This window comes from Athene noctua, chromosome 20 (genome assembly GCF_965140245.1).
Source record: "Athene noctua chromosome 20, bAthNoc1.hap1.1, whole genome shotgun sequence".
NCBI classification, from domain to species: domain Eukaryota; kingdom Metazoa; phylum Chordata; class Aves; order Strigiformes; family Strigidae; genus Athene; species Athene noctua.
Window position 1 is genome coordinate 11,401,433 of NC_134056.1, and position 22,416 is coordinate 11,423,848.

The 22,416-nt window shown below is 46.3% G+C and overlaps 1 protein-coding gene across 3 annotated transcripts in view; it reads right to left on the reverse strand.

Annotated features, from left to right (window-relative positions):
- Positions 1 to 836: 836 nt before the first annotated feature.
- Positions 837 to 22,416, reverse strand: part of PNPLA7 (patatin like domain 7, lysophospholipase) — a 127,343-nt gene continuing 105,763 nt past the window's right edge. For all 3 annotated transcript variants that reach the window (XM_074923799.1, XM_074923800.1, XM_074923798.1), the window contains exons 30-36: positions 20,473 to 20,589; positions 18,440 to 18,588; positions 16,515 to 16,667; positions 13,666 to 13,773; positions 8,025 to 8,109; positions 3,171 to 3,274; positions 837 to 1,652 (exon numbers count right to left, since the gene is read on the reverse strand). In XM_074923799.1, coding sequence (XP_074779900.1) covers positions 1,572 to 1,652; positions 3,171 to 3,274; positions 8,025 to 8,109; positions 13,666 to 13,773; positions 16,515 to 16,667; positions 18,440 to 18,588; positions 20,473 to 20,589 — 797 coding nt within the window. In that variant the 3' untranslated portion in view covers positions 837 to 1,571. The remainder of the gene's footprint in view (positions 1,653 to 3,170; positions 3,275 to 8,024; positions 8,110 to 13,665; positions 13,774 to 16,514; positions 16,668 to 18,439; positions 18,589 to 20,472; positions 20,590 to 22,416) is intronic.

Below are 22,416 nucleotides of genomic sequence, written 5' to 3' on the forward strand. Positions count from 1 at the left end.
CCATCGTCAGACCACCTCTGCTGAAGGCACTTCTGTTTTTAAGCATGTCCTTCGAAGGCTGAAGGCCACTGGCTCAGGATGAGCTCAATAAGGTCAACAAAAGGACCTCGGTCATCTCCAGGATTAGCCCTATTCCTTGTTTCCCACAGAAAGGTTCCTGCACTGTAACCACCTATAAACACAGATGTTGAAGGGACTCACATCTGGTTTACCTCCTTTTACCAGGAAAACACAAACCTCTCCACTGTGCCGCTGCTGCTGAACGAGACGTGCATGTACAATCCCCACGGTCCTCAGCGCTGCCACCAAACACATTTCTGGCCTCAAAGTTGTGTTGCTCAGCTCTGGTCATGCCTGGAGGCATCACCGCTGGCTGCTGACTTCACACCAGAGGGCCAGGGCAGCTCAGCAGAGGAGGCAGCGGTGAGGAGCATCTTCAGGGCTCTGGTCAGATGACAAATCCCCTCGAGACAACAGCCCCTAGAGCTAGCGCTGAGCAGAAGAGTTTACATAAAGCAAGAATTAGCTTCATTATCCAGCCATGTGGAGCTATTGGTAACGACAGATGTGAGAGGAGAAGAGCAACCGCCGAGGGACTTCTGAACGTGGTCCAACTCACATCGTCTGCTGCAGCCCTCGACAGGGCTAAAGCACTGGAGATTTCTTTCCAACACTTGATAATACACCGAGTGACTCCTGCTGGCGTTGGGAATTGAGAACCACACGTGTTTCTTTGCAAGTCTGATATAATCAGAGGCACGTTGGGTTCTTAGCTGTTGACACCTTTCTCTTTGTGGGACCCAACACAAAGAACCACACAGACATTTAAATCCAGCAGAATAACTTTATTTCAGAGGGCAAATACAGCCAAGTAGTGACTCCAGAGTTGCCCAGCAAGTGTCAGCTACATGATCCATCAGTAAATGTTCTGCTGATGACTTGAGGATACAGACCCTATAGCTAGCGTTCACATTAATTGATTTCTTACATTTAGATTTCAAGTGAAATACATTCAGACTCGCTCCTGTCAGCTCACAAGTACATGGTTGAAAGTCACTGAGGAGTTAATTACACAGTTACCTGATTCATATGAAAAGAAAGCAACCGACCCACAAAACCCTCCCTCTCTCTAGTGCTGCTGCTTGGAGCCTTTTCAGCACACGGCAGGATAATCTCCCATCATTCATCGGGCCTCGGCAGTGAAAACAGCAACTAGAACATACAGCAGCAAAAATCAAGGCAGCATTTAACTGCACGTTCCCAGCACGTTTGCCCTCTGCCAGTCTCAGAGTGCTTAATAACCGGCCACTCCTCCTGGCACCTGTACGAAGGAGTATGGCACACGTCAGCCTCCCTTCACCAGAGATCCAAAGGGACTCGGGCGTGATGCAGGTATTTGTGCTCAGTGCTGGCAGCTGAATGCCCCATACCCTGTCTGGAGAAGGATGAAAGCTTGCTTAATTTCAACTAGATGTTGCTTTGGTTTTTTAAAAAATATTTAATAAATAAATATGGCTGCTGTCAGTACTAATGGTTGTAGCTCTGTCAGCAAGATCAGGCTCTTCTGAGCGCTAGCATGGCTCTCCTGTGCTGCTTGCCTGGGCGTCCACCTTGGGGAGATTCCTGCGCTTTCTTATGTGCATATCTTCATCCTGAATGATCCAAAAAAGAAAGCAAGCACAAATTCATTCTTCGGCATCTTCTCTGAGCTGAATAAAATCCGTCCTCTTCCTCTCCACCCCTTCTTTGTCCACCAACCATTACACACCGGAGGTCAGCCCAGCAAACAAAATCTTCATGCCATCACTCCAGCTCCTCACCCCAAGCACTGAAACCATCTTACATCCTCACATGAGCAGCTACCCAGGCCAGACACCTTCCCACACCGTTCATGTGCTCCCACTGAGAAACTGTTCCTGTCCAACACAAGAGGCAGCTTCACCTTTTGAACCTGATGACCACTCTAGCCAGAGTGAGCAGCCAGGATACGACCCTCCTGAGCTTTGCTTCTCAGGCTGCAGGCCACATCCTGTAAAGTCTGGCCTCACAGTGAGTTTTCCTCAGGGTGGACCTGATGTCACAGAATCATCTCAGTTGGAAAAGACCTTGAAGATCATCCAGTCAACCATCAATCCAACACTGACAGTTCCCAACTCCCCCAGATCCCTCAGCGCTGGCTCAGCCCGACTCTTCAACCCCTCCAGGGATCCCGGGGACTCCCCCCAGCCCTGGGCAGCCCATTCCAACGCCCAACAGCCCCTTCTGCACAGAAATCCTTCCTCAGAGCCAGCCTGACCCTGCCCTGGGCAGCTTGAGGCCATTCCCTCTGGGCCTGGCACTGGGGCCTTGGCTCCAGAGACTCATCCCCCCTCTCTGCACCCTCCTGTCAGGGAGCTGTAGAGGGCCAGGAGGTCTCCCCTCAGCCTCCTCTTCTCCAGACTAAACACCCCCACAGAATCAAACAACTTTGGTTGGAAGAGACCTCTGGAGGGTATAACACAATTTTTTGCTCTAAGCAGGGCCAACTCTAATGCTAAATCTGGTTCTTCAGGGCATCTATTTGTTCTCAAGTATCTGCAAGGATGGAGTTTCCACCATCTACCTGCACAGCCCCTTGCAGTTCTCAGCCATTCTTACTGGGAAATATTTCCCCTTGTACCCCGTGATGATTTCCTTCAGTGCAAGTGGTGTCTGTCACCTCTTGTCTTTTTGCTGTGCACCTCTGCTGTGGTCTTCTCCATAACCACCCAGCAGGCAGCTGCAGAGAACAGACAGATCCTCTCTTCGCCTCCTCTATTCTGAGCTGGAAGAAGCAGCTCCCTCAGGCTCTCCTCGTGCTGTACAGTCTCCAGCCCTGACCCACCTCATGAACAGACCCACAGAGCTGTGCAGCCAAGTTTTAACTGTGGTTTTTTAACCTGTTTTTTAGCCAGGTTTTGCCACACACAGCACCACTGTAGATGACTGACCTGAACACAGTGTGCACCCACCATTTAGCATCTGTACGACATGAAAAGCAAACCTATTTCTGCACAGTCCTCCTCAGCAAGTCCCTTGCAGGTGCTTCTCTCAGTATCCTTCCTGACACCTCCACCTCACACCCACCACACACCATTCACACGAGACTCAGCAGCGATTCAGGCACTGCCTGTTTCCAGGGCAGTTCGTACCGAGTCAGAGTCTTCTTCAACCTGGTTGCTTATGAAATTGATATAATCATCCTTCTGGTTGTCCAGAATTTCTTCCTCGTACTCAGTCTGGTAGTCTGACTCATCTAAAGAGAGGAGAGAAAAAACACTGGTTTTAAGTAGCATTCAGAGAGGCAGAGACAGCTGGAAGAGGAATGATAGCTGATTGCACCGAGCAGTGGCGCAGGGCAGGGTCACTGCTGGCCAACTCTCCACAGCTCAGTGAACTGGGACTACTCACACACAGATGAGGAGCTCTCCAGCCAGATCACAAAATAAACTGTGTCTGGTACGTGAAACGGTGTCCCTGGAGCCCTCCAGAATCTAAAGAGCCTGCAGCAAGAGCAGTGAGCTACAAACTGTGTTACTCTGGTGGGTTGTAGCTGCCCAGGAGAGCGGACAGGAGCGCTGGCAGTGGGGAGATGCTCTCCAGGGAACAGCTCTTCACAGAACAGTTGCTGTCCCCCACCCATCAGGCCAGACAAGGCCTGTGAGATCCCATCAGAAGACAGGCCTGTGAGGTGCTGATCCAAACCCCCTGGGCACACTGGTCACAGACTCACAGGGACTTCCAGGCATAGGCGAGCTCTTCCTGCTGCGGAGATAGTTATGTGCCTCTCAATCTCTGGCGCACAGGGGCAGTGATGGTTACACTCCCCTCCTCTCCACCGGGGACAATCACCCGCTCTCTCTGGTAATCCAGCAGATCGACACAATTTAGGGAAGCTCAAGAGCTGTGAACGCCAAGGCACGGCAGCCAGCAGCAGGACGTGCCACCAAGCCCCCAGACCCCAGCACTGAGGAACAAGATGCATCAGTGCGGAGCCTGTGCCTCTTCCAGCACTGGGAGATGACTCCAGGGTCTGTCACACAGGCAGCAGGAGAGTCGCCTGCTGACAGGACTGACCCTCTCCCACATCAACTCAACACTCAACGAGTGTGCCAGGGCAGGCGCTCGTCACTGGCCCCAGTACAGCCGCCACTGCAGAGCCCCATCCTTGAAACCAAGGCCCGCGGGCAGCGAAACAAAGAAGTGGCAGATGGCCACGTTCCTTTGGCCCTGCCATGAAGTTGTTCAGAATGTAAGTGAAGGCATTAAAATGGCAGAAAAATCACTTTTGCGTGACACCAGTTTTTCTGACACTTTCATGAGTTAATTCAAGTGTGCTTTGAGTTACTGAAGCAATACCTGGTTTTCAGCCCACTAGTGAAGGAAGTGGCTTGTGTTTAAACCAGATTCTTGATTAAGTATTTCTTTTGGGAACAGTCAATAGCATCTGCTCCACACTGAAGACAACAGCACAGTCTGTTCCACAGCATTTTCTTCTAACACGATAACTACAACCAACTGCTAGAACATTGGGATTAAAGACATTTGGTCTTTTTATTTTTTAATTTTTTTTTTTACTGTGGATCAGAGAATTGTCGTTAGTTTATATTGAAAACCCTACTGATAGTCTTTGATAAAACACACCAGAGAAACTGGAAACTCATCTGAACAGCAACAGACAGCACAAACAATAGTTTGAAGATCACAGCTCCACTAAAACTGACTACCACCAAAACTAAACTCCTTGATTTTTCCAAGCACTATTCAGCATTTAACAGGTCTTTATACAGCTAACCAAAAACACGAGAAGGGTGTCCCTCCTCATATCCTTCACACAGCAGTTCTGGGTGCTGGAGAACTAGAAGAGAAAGGAGAACAGAGGGTGGTCCTGCTGCCCCTAAACACCATCTTCCACTGCCCCGCTCGAGGCCGAGCATCTGGGGCTCCCTTACACTACAAAAACTGCCAGAAGCACCAGGCAGAACTGAGGCCTTGTTGCCCTGCTTGACACACCAACACCCAAACACTGCAGCTTGAAAATGAGCCAGTGAAGAGGAGATTACGCCACAGAAAGACCCAAGCCTACCATTAGCAGGGGAAGCATATTCACAGCAGGAAGGGCATAGTTCTCATGCCAAAGATCTGCCTTGTGATTCTGTAGTTTTTACCCTTTCTTTTATATGTGCCCAATTTCTACAGGCAGCACCACATATGAAGAAAATCAGTGTTGTGTGGCTAGAGGGTTTCTGTTTCAGTAATGCTGACAGACTCTGATGTAAATCAGGGAATCTGGTAGCTCATCACAACTTAAGGTGCATTAGTATTTCTTGTTAAAAGTACTTTTTAAGCAGCAAAGATGCAGAGGGTGACCTAGTGCCTGATAATTGTGTCCCTGGAAAGGTTTTCGGATGTCTCCTGGTTCAGCTGTGCTTCCAAAGCAGGCATTTGACGCCACAATTAACATTTCTCTTTCCCAAATCTTTTTATCCAAATGACTCCTGCTACAGTTGCTGTGTGACTTGATCTTCTTCTGCCATGGCGTGCAGCAAGCAGGGTGCCTCACCTCACAACAGGAGACCTGGCCATGGGGACAGCCTGAAGCATCACTGCTTTGAAAAATGAGACAGCAAACCTGCCGTGGGAAATCCCCACAGAGCCTGCACAACTTTGGTCCTCAGAAATCCCTTACAGGTGGGAGTGTGACCTCAGATGCAACTGAGCCACCCTTGGAGGTTGGCATCTGTGCTCCCTGCCCACAGCCACGGCTGTGTAAAATGCAATTACAGCTGAACAAAGACAGAAGATCCCCACTGAGGAGGTGTTTGGATGCAGAACAGAGATACAGCCACCTATACTGCAGTGGCTCAGCTGTGGAAACAAGCTTCTATTCTCTTACCAGTGCTTCCCTACCTGCTCACTGGCAGTACAGGTACCCCAGGTCCAGCACAGGGCTTCGTCTGGCTTCCCTCTACTCACCCCTTCCTGAGGGACAGACTCCCTTTATTTATTTTTAAATAAATTTCAGTCATTGCTCTCAGTTTGCTCAAGAGTGGAGAAGGAACTTCACTGCCCTTTCCCCTCAAAGACGACACGGCTTCTGACCTGGAGGCTCCACCAGCCTCTGCCTGTCAGGGCCTTCCACCCTTTGTACTGACACTTCCCCCTTCTCCCAGTCATCAGAACATGATAATTTTCATTTTCTTTCATTCTTTAGAAAAAAATCATTGACATAATTTCTCCACCTAGCCTGAGACTTGTGGTATGCTGTCAGGACAGGCAGAGCCTTTCTAAATCCCTGCGGTCTGAAATCTCACTCCAGAAAGAATTTCCAAGGAAAAAAAAGGTTTCACCCTCTCTGACAGGGCTGTTTCACAGCCAGACTACCAAGAAGCACCCTGGCTTCTTACTCACATGGGACAAAAGCAGTCAGACCATCTTCACCACCATCACAAGCAGACAAACGCAAAGGCTCACCAGCACGTACGGGGAACCATCTGACAGCCACTAGGCCGCTGCCAGGGAGGTGCCACCCTCCATCCGAGCTCACCTCGGTACAGACCACCTCCCCCACGGCTCCAGATACCTCCTTTAGCAAAAGCGGTGCCATCCCAGAGGCACCGAGCCATGCTGTGTTCAGAGGAATGCCTTTAACAGCCACTGCCCACCAAAAAACGGGCAAGGTCCCTGCAGGCAGCAGATGGAGTCACCCAAAACATGAATAGAAATGTCCTTCCAGACACAGCACCCACATGCACGACTCCCTCCTGCCATCTTCCCTGCTCCCCTGGAGTCTCTACAACCAACAGATTTCAACATCTGCAAGGAGCACACGGCACCTGTCCATCCTGTCCCAGGTAGCCCACAATTTGCCACATCTACTTTCTGAAACACGTGTCCCTTTGTTACGCTCATGTTCGTGGCCTCACCCAGCAGAAAGCAGGTCTCCCTAATGGGGGTGAATAATCAGAATCTATATAAAAAAAGGAAGATCTGTCCCAGCAGACTGGTTAAGTCTTAGCAGGTCTCAATGCCTATGCCTTAAATAACCATGTTACATGAACTCTTCACTCTTAGTCACAATGGCAGTTTCAACCACATTTGATTAATATTTTCTTCATAAGGCATATGATTGCAATTAGCATTTCAAATTACCACAGGGACATCTCTACAAACACTCACAGATGGGAGGACTGCTAACTTTAGATTTCCCTCTGCAAGAACAAGAATTGGGAGGAGGGGAGAGACTGTTTATAAAGAGCTCTAGCACTGATGAAACGCTCGGAGATTTCAGGCCTGCAAAGCTCTAATCCTTTTTGTTAAGTGAGCTTTGGCTATGGCACGTACAGGGAACTGCTCCGCAGGGCACAGCCGAGGCACAAGGCACTCGAGTGGGCAGCAGGAGCTGCTACCTGTTCCTCATGAGTTCACTAGTGCTCCCCCTAACAGGAGGGTACAAAAAGCAATGGAGCCAGTGAGTCACTCCAGATCCTACTCACAACAGCAGGGAAAAAAATCCTTCAGTCAAAACTTTAAATCAGCCTCCTCCCATCTCAAAAGGGCACAGACCAAAGAACACAGGCCAGCACAAGGGGGATGGAAGCTCGTCTTCGCAGGCGTTGCCACAGGTGTTATTTCACACAGACGAGGCTAACTTGAGGGGGGATTACTCCCACCAAGAAACCAGGTCAGACCACACTGTAACAGACTAACAGCTGATGTCTCGTGGCAAGAACATCTGATTCCCAGCCTCTCCCGGAGGAGGCAGCAGGAAGGGGACCTGCCCTGGGGCAAACTGGGGCAGACCTGGGGGCAAAGGCTCTGGACAAAGCAGGGAGACAGCCCGCAACTGCCAGCATTGATCAGCAGAGCAGGCAGCCAGACCTGAACTGTCACAGCTTTGAGCATGGGGTGTTAAGAGCAAGCAGTTAGAGGAGGCACGCAGGAGGAGTGAGCAGCCATCCCTGCCTCGCTGCCCTTCTGCAACGCCAGCCGATCACCCCACTCACCATCTGCCACGGGTGCTTTCACAGGCTCGATCCTGGACACGATTTCTGCCAGGTCCGTAAAAGAGGTGGTGGGACAGGTCACATTCTGAAACACAGTGGTAAGTTTTAGATATGTTAACAAACACAGACAAAAAAATTCCAAACAAATCAAGACTGATTAAAAATTATGTTGAACAGACAGAGCTCCAGACACACACGTTCTCCACAATTGCCCCCTCAAAAGCCATTACTCATCAGTGTGTGATTCTCAAAACAACTTTCCTGATGCGGGTCTGGTGGCAGAGCTGGGATTCCCAAGTGGGACAGCCTCTAATGGCTCCTTCTCCATCCACACAACAAGAAGCCTTATTAAAAATTTAGCAAATTACAGGAAAGACCACAAAGACAAGAACCGGAGGGTCTGGACTCCAGGGCAGACAGAGTTCATGATACCTGTTTGTTCTCCACCACTGTTACTTTATAAGAGGGACCAGCTGGGCAAGGTGCAGCCCCCAGGGAGCTTTTGCCTTCCCTTGGGAGAAGGTGAAGGGTCCCAGTGCCCGGGTGGGACACTGCACATGGTCCAGCCCGGAGCCTGCAGGGTGTCACCATGGGACGCTGTGCAGACAGGCAGGCAGCAGCTCAGGCATTGGGGTCACCAGGACCCATCTGGGACCCCAGCAAGCAGTGGAGCTGGAGATGCTGCAGCAAGCAAGAGCCTGAGGTACGTGGTCCACCCGCAAGGAGAAATATTTCCCACTGTAATTCCTCTTTTCAATAAACCCTTTCTATTTTTACTCTGTCTCACCCAAGCAGTGGGTTGAATGTTCTCTATTTTGAGAAGTTGCCTGCTCCAGTTTCTTCTCTAATAAAATCCAACTTTGGCATTTAGGAGCCATTTCAGTCTTCCCACATGCCATGCCATGAGCAACCCTACCTGCCTCCTGGAGGCCAGGCACAAGGTCACCACATGGAAACCTGAACACCCTGCACCTTGTTTTAAAAACAGTGATTTTAATTAGTACAATGGAACGCACCCCCAGAGAAAAGAGATGGGGAAAAGCTGGCAGGGGACACATTATGGCACTGGGCTGCTAGGAATTGCTGCGACAGGCATCTTTCTAAAAGCCCAGACCTGTCCACGTGCTTCTAGACAGGACAGTTTCCTTACACAGGGTTTTTATGAACAATGCTTTGCTCTTCTGGCAGGAGTGCTGATACTATGAATCATACAACCCCCGTGGGGGTCACAGCAGAAGCCCATTACAGCAGCAGAAGATTGCTCTCAGTTGACCTTTAATCCATAACTAACTTTTGATGTAATTTAGTGCAGCTAAAGCAAGGTGCAGATCCAGGACAAACAGCTGGTGGGAAACGGTGAACAGAGAAAAGCCCAGAGGGAATTAAAAAATACCTGTATGAAATGAAACAGCAGTAGCTTAGGACACACACTTTAAAAATATACAGAAGTCAGGAAGCTCAGAAGCTCAGTTTGACCATTAAGGAACCGTCAAGAAGGGTGAGTCAGTCCAGTCTCATTTTGAACATGACCCAAATGGTCCCAGTGAAGCGTTTGCAGAAGGCTCTTCCCCCAGGACACAAAAAAGCATCTACATCTTCATTTTGTGCCATATGACTAAGCAAGGGTTTTGTGCAAGCTCTGGCCACCAAGCAGACACAGCAATGTCGAGGCAAATCACCAGTACTCTAAAAATGTGGACGCTTACCAAGCTGACAAAGAGGCTGCACAGAGCACTCGGGCAGACAAGTGCCAGGCTGTCCTTGGGAGCATGGCGCAGCACCCGGCTGTGGGGGGACACAAGCCCTGGGCACCGTATGAACTGAACAAAATCCTGCAGGCACCATCACCATCAGCTCATGTGCTTCCGCGAGCGTGCTGCGAGGGCAGAGGAGCACGAAGGCATCGTGTGTGACCTGCAGGAGCATCTGCTATGGTCGCTGACATCCAGACGATGCTGCGTGCGAGCCTGTTAGAGGACGCCTGGGGAGCAGCTGCACCCCAAAGTCTTAGCACTAAGACTGGAACACCACTTGTGGGAAATCAGGTGCCTTCCCACGCTCATCTGCTGCTTTGCAAACAGGAATTTAATGTTTAAGCACTTCCTCTTACTACTTTTAAGGACAAAACCACACTCCCAACTCCCATCAGTTAACACAAGGCAAAGAAGTGTCTCAGATTCATGTGAAACCTACTCTAAAACCTTTCCGCTGATTTATTTTTTTTTTTTCCCAAGGCAGGAAATATTCTCTTCGGCATAATCTTTATTAAATAAATTAGAGGAGAAAGACAGTTACTATTGTAGTCTGCTAGATTATATTTAGCTTTGACTATGAATAACACTTCAGTAGACAAAACTTCCCTGAGGAGATTCAATTAACGTTATCGCATTATTCTGTGCTGGGGAAGAGTAAGGGTTGTTCAAGTGAAGTTTATGTAAGGTTCCTGTTGTTTGTGTCTTCAGTATTTGCATTTTTAAGACAAGATAAACAGTGATTGAATGATGAAAGTAAAGGAAAAGTATCTAAATGATTAAATATCTGGAGTTTTTAAGTTAAAATGTAATGCTTATGACATAGAAACAAGATGATAAGAAACTGCGCTCAGCTCTTGGATGTTGAAAACTCCAGAAATAGCTCAACTAAAGCATACAGAGCACCAAAACCTTCACTAATGAAAGGCAAGTTAAAAATACCGGCTGTTATCCTCAGAAGATAGCAGAGCTAAAGGACTTAAGTGACTCTAATGGACTAAGGAAAAAAAAAAAAAAAAAAGACAAACACCCCAGTGGGAGCCTGCAATACTTGTTATTTTGTGGAAATAAATCTACTGAAACAAAAGTCAGATGAAAAAAATCTTGTTTTTTCCTGGACTCCAGAGTTTTCAGAGGAAGAGTAGAAGATCTCCTACATCCCTGGGCCCGGACCTGAGCCTTAGCATCAGTTTGGGGAATGCACAAAGCTGATGGCTTCTGCTCCATAACCCAGGCAGTTTGTTGAGTCACACTCTTGGTGCCTCAGCAATCAGTATTTTCCGCCTTGTTGCCAAGTGCATACACAGAAATGCAATGACAGGCTATGTCTACCATGAGTACATGACATATTTGATCCCCAGGGCAACTGAAAGGCCATAAAAAACAGGGTAGATTGTGATAAGTGTTCAACATGCTACTTGATGCACAGCAGTAATATAATGATTTAACTGAAATATTAGCCTGAATTACTGTATCCCATATAACAGGCAATTTTAAAAGAAGCCTTCTTTAAAAGAAGCATTTGTTATAGCAATGAATATGTTTGAGTTTGTTACCAGTTGGTGTTGGAAGTTAAGAGGATGAAATAGGACATATAACCATTTCTGAGACACACACAATTTTCTCTCCCTTGACTTCTCCTTATGACTATTAACACACATAAGCAGATACATATCAGCTTATAATTATTCTGAACTGAACACCAGGTGCCAGAGGCAGAATGGGGACCCATTTTCTTCAGCTCAGACTAATCCATCTCCTAGTCCAGCTCATCTTCCCAGTAAGAAATAACAAGCTGGTGAGTTATGGGGCTGCCTGGGCTACTTGGATCACCAGCTATTTCCCACAAAGCTCAGTCCCTATGTGCTCCTCCCAAAGCCACTCACCCTGACAGGCAGCTTGGGTGGGATTCATCTGATGCTAGGAAGTCATCAGCACTAGTCCCCTTGGCTCCCCTCACACAGCCAGAGCCAACGTGCCATTCATCTTCTCCCAAGAGAGCCATTTCCATCTCATCAGTGACTCACACCCTGCAGAGCTCACCTCTCTCCCGTGACAAATGGGGTCTGGGGCAACTAGCTCAGATGCAGGCGTCATCCACCCGTTGTTGCTGGGCTAACGCCCATCCCTGCGAGTACTGCCCTTCCTCTCCCCTTGCTCACACCACCTCACTCCTAGCGTAGGGGCTCTACCACCCATCTCAGGAAGAGCTGCAAATCCTCAATGTAATTTTTCACCTCTATTGACTTTCCTTAGTGAGGCTCACTACAGTTATAATACATTTTGGCAATCACTTAAAATATTACTGCTCATTTCGGTATCTCTAAAAGGTGATAAGATGAATTACTGGGTAAAACATGAACCCACTTGGGTTTTAAATCAGAGGAATTCAAAGGAGGATAAGGATAATAAGTCAATATATTATGATATTGTACCCAAGTCCTTAAAGAGATGATAACTGTTTCTTAAAAACCACTGGAACTTCCCTGCCAAGAAATGCAGCCAACTGAGTTATGAACCAACTCTAGAGGCTGACATCAATCCGTAAGTTGTAAAACCAAGAGATTTTTATTCTACTTTTGAGTAGATACCTTAACAGAACTATGTTATATATATACACACACTATACATAACTAATGTTATGTATCCTATAGATTTACCATAATCAGGAATTTACCATAACTGCTCGGATGTGCTGAAGTGGGCAGAACAAGGTACAGGAAACCCAGTACCTCAACAGCACTGCAAACTCCCACAGAGCGTTAACGATGGCTCAACAAAATGCCTTTTGTAATAGAGGAGAGACAAAGAAAAGCAACAAAGCAAGAAGTCTACACCCTTGCAGGGATTTTAACTCTTGGCTAAAAACACAACTCCAACAAGGGTTTAAATCAAGTTGTCTGGAAGCATCTGAGGACTATGAAGCACATCCTGAAAGCCAGCAAGGCTGAGATCAATGCCAGCGATCCTGATTCATGTCCTCTGTGACAAGCACCAGGCAGCTGGTGGGAGAGCGCCATTGCCCTGGCAGACCAGTTTTTGGTAGCAAGAACAGTATCCAGTTACCACTGAAAGTTTGTGGCACAAGTGTAAATGAAAAATAATTCTGTAAAGGTTATCTTTGCCTACCCAGCATTACTCAAGGAGACAGTCCACAGGTGCATTCAAGTGATAAATACAGATGTGGCCCATCTCCTGAAACCACAGCCTGTCCTCCCTCACAGGACCTGCTGGGGCACAATCCCAGCCTCTGCTCCAGTGCTTGGTGCAGAAGCAGCTCAGCCAGCAGCACTCGGTGCCCTCAAGAGTGCTGACACACATGGTGAAGAAGAGAAAGGTGGCTGTGGAAACATGTACACATCAGCTACACATCTCAGAAAATGCTGGTTTCTGGTGAGCATCCTGCCTTCCTTTGAGGGCATCTGTGTTGGGAACAGTTCCAGGTTCCAAATGCAGTATCAAGAACCATTAGAATGAAACAGCAACAGGAGAGCCACTGTACAGAGCCCTACACCAGTAGTTCTTGGGGTTTCAGAGACCCCACTGTGCTTGCTGAGGATAGGATGGGTCTCTGCATGGGCACACACCACGTGTCCGGGATGGATGGGCAGACATCAGAGCTCGGGCTCTGGCACAGCACTTTGGCCACACTTGTATCTGATGATCAGAGAAGTGAAGGACCTCGTTCATCCAGGCTGTGGTTCAAGGAAAGAAGCTTCTGAAAAACTGATCACACCTTTTCTTGCCTAAAATACAGTTTTAACTAATACATGCATGCTCACAATAAGGACCTTAGGCAACCAATCATTCTTTCATACCCCTGAGCTGTACACAATCTGGCGTGCACCAAGTAGCTCCTGCAGGATAGTGCATTTCAACTGAACACTTACATCAGTTTTGGATTTGCAAGTCTCTTGCCTGTCTCTTAACATCTTGTCAAGGACTCCACTCCTGCACCAGACATTAAATACAGTTTTCCCATGCTGATATCCCACTTCCTGAAAGAAAAAAGAGAGTAGAGGAAAAAAGTAATTAATAACTAAAAAAAATTATGTCAATATCGTCTGCAAATCAGTAGGAAATCCAGAACTCTACCCCAAAGCCAAGATGTACTTTTGCCACCTTCCAGCTTTAGCTACATAAGCTGTTCAGCCTAATTATTAGGGGAACGTTTAAGCAAACAAGGTGCTATTTTAAGTCCGAACGTTAACGTGACCTTTGACCCCACAGTATGTAATGAAAAGCACCACCTGACACAACTATTTTTACAGCAGTGGCTTCAAGAAGGCTGCTCACAGAATAAAGCCATAAAAAGAGAAGCTTAGGATGCATATATATACCCTTCCAGCATACCCTGGCTCACTCTTTGGAAGAAGGTATGAACACAAATTAATTTGTGTCTTTACCACTCTTGGCTCAAAAAGAGCCAAGAAAAGAAAAACTTTTCTAGCAAAGAAAAGTTACTGTAGGGCACCTGGTTCCAAAACCTCTTGCAATAAGCCAAGTCAGACAGCACTGAACATGCAAGCGTCAGTTTGCTGGAGCAGAAAAGATGGTACATGGACAGCACCAAACCCACAAACTCCACCTCTAATTTAAAAGTATAAAGTAATTTGTACTTGGAATAATAACATGGCACTGCATCATTACCGTGGAAATAGATGGGAAAAAAATAAACTGATTGCTCCAAGTTTTACTCTTTTTCTAACAAAACGGTACAAATGGTGTTGAAAAATCAAATGGAAAGGACACGGCAACAGGTGTCAGGAGTCCTGGATCCTATTTCCAGCTCTCACACTGGCAGTGTGCGCTAAGCCTCAGGCTCACATGGTAAATCCAAGTGCTGGAAGCAGCCCTGGCTGAGCTGGTATTGTCTGTCCTCTGGTTTTTGGACCAGGGTTCAAAGCACGGAAGGCACTCAGGCTGGAGTTCACCTCTCATCATCTATCATAGCTTCTCAGCCCAGGGTGGATGTGATTCTCAGGAGGAAAAGGGACCTGACAGACAGCCAGCTGGGTCAGACTGATCTGAAATAACTGTGAGAACCTGAGATCTGGGAAATCACATCCAGCCGACATCAATCTAGGCTGATACAGAAGGACTTTTGACAAGAAGAGAGGATCTTTGTTCTTCTGAACATGCTGAATGGTTATATGGTGCCCATTTTTATTTTCTCCAAAATCTAGGTACACAGCTGAAACTAGAAACACCATCACTGCATAGCCTGTAATGTTTAAAGGAATGCCTAGATTGCCCATTCCTCAAAGGTCAGCACAGTTTAAAGCTTCCCCACGGACAGAAGTTATTTAGCCATGCTGCAGGGAATGAAAACCCAGGGGGATGCTGCCCCTCCATACCTGCAGTGTCTCGTGCCAAGAACTTGCTCACAGAAAGTGACATCTTTGAGAAACTGCACTTTTCTCAAGTTTTAGTCCACTGAGGAAAAATTTGCCTGGCATTTTTAAATCTCTTTAACAACACCAAATTAGACAGAGACAGAACAATACTTGACAGCTTACTATCTGTTACTGTGATGAACTACCAGGCCTGTTTGTCAAGGTTTTCAAAATGGTCAGGGCACTCCATCTAGCAAAAAAAATTGTTTCTCCAAGTCTTAGATCCACCGTTGGCAGACAGCACTGTTTGCCCGGGAGCTACGAGACACCAAATATCCTTGAGAAAATATTTATACTGGGGAAATAAGCTGGTGGTTTGGAATAGCTGCTGTTTGATCCTAAGGACTCTCTCAAATGTCAGATTCACAGGGCTTAACCAGTTTAGTTTAGTATTTGTGACAGTATCAAAGCAATCAATCTGCAGCCTAACGAGTACTGTAGGTTCTCACTACATCTATAAAGGAGATTGACTTAAAAGAAAAATTGAGGGTGGGGGGCATATTTTGAGCCTAGAAGAGCAAAGCTATGCAGAAACACCTGAAGATGGAAGATGCTTGCATGGCTGCAGCAGGCAAAGAATGGACAGAGGCAGCAGAATACATTCCGTGACAAGAGACAGTGAGCCAGAACTGCCACCATTACCTCAACCTGGGCAGAGACTTTTTGTCGTGAATGCTCAATTATGTCACTAAGACAATTCAACTGCACATCTGGAGTCAATTCTTCCCGTGCTGGTTTCTGACACATAAACAAACAAAACTAAATCCCAGAGACATGTAACCTGGGACTACCCTTTTTACAACGTCCTTCCACTGACATTGGTGCCATTTTCCTGACACTCTATCAGGTGCAGAGGAATTGTGGATATGTTTTATTAATAGAAGTGTTGAAACGTTAACTGAGCCAGATATTTTAGACTGTTGCCCTCCATTTCAGTGATTCATGGCCTCCCCTACAGATTTCTTCAAATCTTTCATGTGACAACAAGCTACAAAAAGAAGGGAAAGAAATGACACCATTTGACAAACCTTAACTGCCCAAAGCGGCTCAAACAACCAAGAGTTTTTAGGAAGCAGCTGAGCAAGAACTGTCATAAAACAGAGCGAGGCAACTAATCCGTTCACAGGTCATTATATAATCAAGATTAGTAACTCAATTTCTTCTGTTAATCCAATCTCACAGCCGTGATATCATTCCACAGCATTATTTAGTGTCAATTATTCACTCTGTGCCAACTGACTTCTGTTACTCTCCAACAGCTTAGGCACTAATTAGCACCACAAACCAGCAGATTTCTGTGGGACAGCAATATGGGGGCACTGCCTTCCCCGGGATGCACTTACACAGATTTCATCAAACTTCCCAAAGTCCAAGGTACCGTATCGGTCGATGGGCGGGCGGATGTACTCGCAGTAGTCACTGTTCTTCACCATCTCCAGCTGCCGCACACAGCACACGTATGCAAGCCGTGTCTGGATCTCGGCCATATTCAGCACCTGCCAACCAGGCCAGACACACCAATCATGATTAATTCAGAAATTTAATTTCAGAATAGATTCTGTAGTCACAATGAAGAAAAAACAAGTTATCAATTTTTTTTTTTTTTTCAAGAGTGTGGAGAAGCCTACTGAAGCTTTCACACATCAGCACCTCCATCTGTTTCCCAGGCAGTGTGGACAGCTAGACAATGAGTTTCCATCACCAACAGCAGAAAGGGAACTGCCTTCAAACACGTTTCTGCAGTTCAAGGTTGAATCGAGCCTTTCATTCTGGGATATAGTGGTACCTTAAAGAGAGAGATCTGTGCTGAGGTGAGAGCGACACTGATCCTTCAAGGCAGAAATGAGTGATGATCTCTACAGTACTGGGGCAGAGATTTCACAGAATGGTTGAGGTTGACAAGGACATTGTAGAGAGGTTGGTGCTGGTCTCTTCTCGCAGGTAATTAGTGACAGAACAAGAGGGAATGGCTTTAAACTGCAACAGGGGAGGGTCAGACTGGACAGTAGGAAAAAATTTTTCCCAGAAAGAGTGGTCAGACAGTGGAACAGGCTGCCCAGGGAGGGTGTGGAGTCACCATCCCTGGATGTGTTTAAGGGTCATTTAGATGAGCTGTTGGGGGATGTGGTGTAGGGGCGAACTCTGTGGAATCGGGCTGAGGGTTGGACTCAATGATCCCAAGGGTCTTTTCCAACCTGAATGACTCTGTGACCTCTCCAGATCATCTAGTCCAACCCTCCTGGCTCAAGCAGGGTCAGTGTGGGCAGGCTATCTGAGACCACGTCCAGCTGAGTTTTAAGTATCTCCACAGATGGAGACTCTACAATCTCTCTGGTTGGCCAGTATTTCACCACCTCCAGTAAAAAAAAGTGTCTTCTGGTGTTCAGAGGGAATTCCATGTTTTCGCGTGTGCCTATTCCATTTGTGCAGTTATAACATTTCACTGGGCACTACTGAGAAGAGTCAAGGTCTTCCACTTTTCCCCATCAAACACTCCCACCACATGCTGGGAGCAGCATGGTCAACTCTGACAAGGCATAGCAGGGCACTCTACAGCTGCACCAACTCCAAAAAGCCACTTCTCATGGAGACCAGACCTCCTCAGGGAAGGGAGTTATCACAGAGGAAAACTTTAGAAAACAGAGCAGTACCCACAGGTTATAGTATTTTTCCCAACTTTGGGAAGCACAAACAAGTATTTTACTTCTAATTCCAACAGGGCAATGTGTTAATTGTAGTTGGGAGGGAAGAAATAAAAACAGCATTCACTTGGAGGAAAGCTGCAGACCCAGGTAATTCAGGAAATGCAGAAAAGTAACAGAACTGGCCTGACCGCATGCAACAAGAGAAAAAAATCGTGCTCTGCAGTCCTGCATTTATTGTAGCAATATTAATTGCTACCTAGTGCTAAAATTTCCCTAAATCAACAGTTCAGAGACATATAGGATAGAAACACTGAACTGGACAAAGTTACTACTTTTATTGGTAAAACTCGTAAATTCTGACTTCATCAAAATTTAATGCACCTCTAAGAAAAGTGTTTTCTTCTCTAACAATCCTATCATCCCTTCCCAGAGGGAGGCTCTACGCTCTCCCATGTCACTGCCTTTCCTCTGGTGTCAGGGCACTGTCCAGCTGTCTTCACCCACAAGTGAGAGCTCAGACCCAAGAAAGATGACGGTCTGTCACCAGCCTGGCTCCCTGAATGAACAAGGGAAAGCTTCCTGCTCTGTAAAACCAGCTGTCATTTTAATATAGTCTACAATACCTTGACTTTCTCAGCCAGTGGATTCCATCTCTTCCAGAGCAGCCACCAGCCAGACAAGCAGTCGCCGTAGTTGGTGAGGTCTGTCTCGTCCCGGCTCCCCACATCGATGGCGATCACCACCTTCGCGCCCATGGACCTCGCAACATCAGCTAGTGGGAAAGAAGGTCGTATCAGTACCAGTGCTGCCAACCCTGGTGCTGCTGACCCAAAGCTGAGGAGCTTACTGCTAGGGAGTACACAGCCTGACACCATGCTACCACAAGTGTCTCTGAACAGCCTCAGATAGAACCATTTGCAGCCACTCTCCCCCTCGGGGAGGTTCCCACCCTCCCCGCTCTGTTCTTATGGCAGCATGCTGCCCACCCTGCACCGACCGAACCCCTGCTGAGCTCCCATTGCTCAACTGCTGGTAAACACCACTTATGGGGTACGTTTTGTCCTAGATTGGTGAGATGACCTGACTCTGAGGCCACGCTGTAACCAGAACCCATGTGAAGGCAGCAGCAAAACGGTACGGCAGAGAGTAGTGGGGAGGAGGTGGGACACACACAGTTCAACTCCACAGTTACACCACAATAGGTATAATGTGAAAGAGCACATTAAACCCACTTAAATTCTACTTCACACAGCAGTTCTCACGAGAACAAAAAGATCTGGGGAATCTGTAGAGAGAACAAGCGGCAGTGGCCTTAAAGAGAAGAGTCAGCAGTGCAGGGGTCAACCCTGCAGATAGAAGGTAATAAAGGAACAGAGCAGCACAGGATCCAAACAGCAAGGAGAGGCTGGGAGGACTTCAGTCTAAGAAAAGCTATGGGATCCAAGAGAAAGACTCGTACTTGGATGTGGGAAAGAAATGAAGCAACACTTCCTACTTCAAGGTCAGTAAAAGGACTAGCTGCAGCCTTTGGATACAGGCAAGGATTTAGGGAAGTGCCAAGGGAGGGAAGAGAGGGACACACACCTCACAGAATTAATTTATATTTCTTCCACACTCTCAGAGTCCAAGATAGTTGCAGTTTCCAGAATAGTTATGCGTAGGAAAACCACAGCTCTAAAGAGCCAATTTAGATGCTTAATTTAGACACGTGTGCAGGTGGAAAAGGTGCTTTGGTTTGCAATTCATACTTCTGCTTACAGACACAATCAGAGAATGTCAGATGCAGATTTTGGGGGTCTATTTTGTGTTATTTCCATTTCTGATTTTTAGGCAAATACAGCCCTGATGGAAAAATATAGTCTAAGCTTGCCTGGAAGACGTAAATGACTTAAGCTGCTCAGATGCAGAGTCTCTAACTCAGGCTCCTTCCTATGTATCTGTACACAATTACAGTCACGAACTGTAATAACACCATATATTTCTCTTCTATCCTGGACAGGCTCCTGAGCCACCCACCTTTCAATGCTTTCTGACTACAGTGACAACCCTGACATAAACCACATCCCAAACAGACACAAGTGACTTCACACACCTTGGACCCTTTTAGATTCAGTCTTCAGCACCCCTCAAACTCCACATCACTCTCTTGAACACCACATGATTCCACCTCTGCCATGTGCTCGCAGCTAACCAAGAACCGATGTCTGTCAGCTGAACCCTCCAGCCTCTGCACGACACCAGTGTGAACAGTGAGGAGTTCATGCTGTTGCTTTCTCACAATTATTTCTTATTCAACTGATACTTTTTGAAAAGAAATTCAAAGATAGATTATATGTTTGCAGTCTAATTTCTGCTCATCGATTTCAGTGAGCACTAAAATAAATTCAAAATTAGCTTGGAATTATATGTTCAGATTATGCCTATTAGGAAATACTTTGTAACAAAAAATAGTCCTAATGAAGCCATGATAAAGCAAACACCTAGGAAACTGAGAACAATGACTCCTGGTAACCATTATGAGATTAAAGGTGTCTGCAGTATTTCTCCTTGTTTCCTTTTTTGGATTAAAAAAAAAAAAAAAAAGAGGACAAAGTTTTGCAGACTGTTTGAGAGGCTGTGTTTGCCTAACTTCTTCCCAGTTGATCCATGTGCCTACCTGGAAGGTTGTTGATATAACCTCCATCCATCAAGAGATGCCCATCCTTCGGGTCACAGAGAGGAGGCATATACCCAGAGAGGGACATGCTGGCTCGGACGTATCTCCAGAGAGAGCCTGCAGGAACGAGAGGGAGGGAATGATAACAGCATTAATTACTGCCACAGAGGTGGGATAGGCTTTTACACTCATTAAAATAATCAGGAGATAGAGGTTCTTCTGAGAATACTGTTAGAAAGTTATTAAAGCAGTTTATTATTTTCTATACCATAATCCAGGCTAGGGGGAAAAAAGAAAAAAGGCCATTCAGACATACTAGCAGGCAGAGGCCTTAGAAACCACAGTTTTAAGCCCATGCCTCATATTTATGGTCTTCAAGGAGATTTCAGCATATGCCTGACTGCGGGGATCATCTTTAGTGCTTTGCTGAGCTTACACCGATTAGGAAAGGAAAAGGCTTCTCCTGGGGCCAAAAGGAGAAAAAAATAAGCAGATTGAAGTGCAGCTAAAGCCATTATGTTCTACAGAGATCTACAAAAACCTGATTTTCAGCAGCAGCTGAACATGAAAAATATATGCTGTAGAAGTAAAAAAATTCTGTTTTCTCTGTTCTGTAATAAGCAAACATTTTCACTTGTAAAACCAATGCAAGTACACTGGTAGTGGACTTCTCCCTTAGGGCATTTCTGTTATTACTGCTGTGAGGAAGAAAGCTATAATCTTTTAAAATGTTAGAAAGTTTAATCAAGCAGAAATTGATTGGATCTGTTTCCTGTAAAACATTCTGCTTTAAGACTCTTATTTACTGATTTCCCTCAACATTTACATCAGCTGAATCGGGAAGACGCTGCGTTTCTGAAGAGGCCAAAAGTCTTGTCTGAGAAATGAATCTTTAAAATATCAAAAATAAATAAGACCTGCAGTGTTAGCTCACTTCTCGATAATTAACTACTTGGTTCTTCAAACAGCAACTCTTTCCAGCAAACTGGCAATTGATTTTTTTCTTCTCTTTTAAAATATATAGTTCTGTTTCTAATTATAACTTAAGCACTCCTACTGTTTAGCACAGGTCAACATTGGCAGATTTGGGTTTTATTATTAATAGTTTTAGCTGAGTTGGAACTTCCACCCAAGAAAAATGCTGACTGCTTGTGTTACACTCCACAGGTGAAACCAAGATGGGAAACTGCAGTAGCTGGGAACTTCCTTCCTCTCCTTTCAGTGAATTCTGGAGACAGCCATAACCATTCTCCAGATGGTTTCTATCTTTACATCAAACTTCCACAGGGACAAATAGCTGGATGGAGTGAGTTTCCCAACCTCAACTGGCTTAACCTGCTGCAGAATGGGTATAAAAAAAACCTCTAAGAAAGGTTAATCCTTTTTTCTGCTTTTTTTAGCTCCCTTGGTCCACAAAGCCCTGGCGTCAGTGTAATTTAGTGGCTCTGTATCCCATGCCCCAACAGCGGGAATGGAGAGTCTCACCTGTGCCAGCTGAAAGGACAGAACATCAGAGACACAGCAACAAAGGCTTCAGCTACCCAAGGAAATATCTGGGGCACCTGGTAGGTTCATACTGTCTTCACTGAAGCCCGAGTCACCGCACCGTTACCCCAAATAGACAAAAGCTAAAGCAAGTGTCCCACAGGGCTGCCACCACATCCTGGCAGCAGAGCAGACAGCTCGGATCTTTCTCCTCTGCCCTGTCAGTAAAGCACGTTACAGTTTTCCACCAGAGAAATAAAGAGTACTGGACACAAATGAGAACCTAACCCAGCCTCTGCTTCAGGCACAGGAGTCTTTATGGGGAAAACAGCTTCATTTATGGGGAATTTGAATCTTACAGTGCTTTGGTTACGTTAGGTGTGATTTATGGCTAAAACATCTGCACTTCATGGGATGTTTTAAGGAAACAGAATGGTGTCAATGGACCAATTTTCTCTC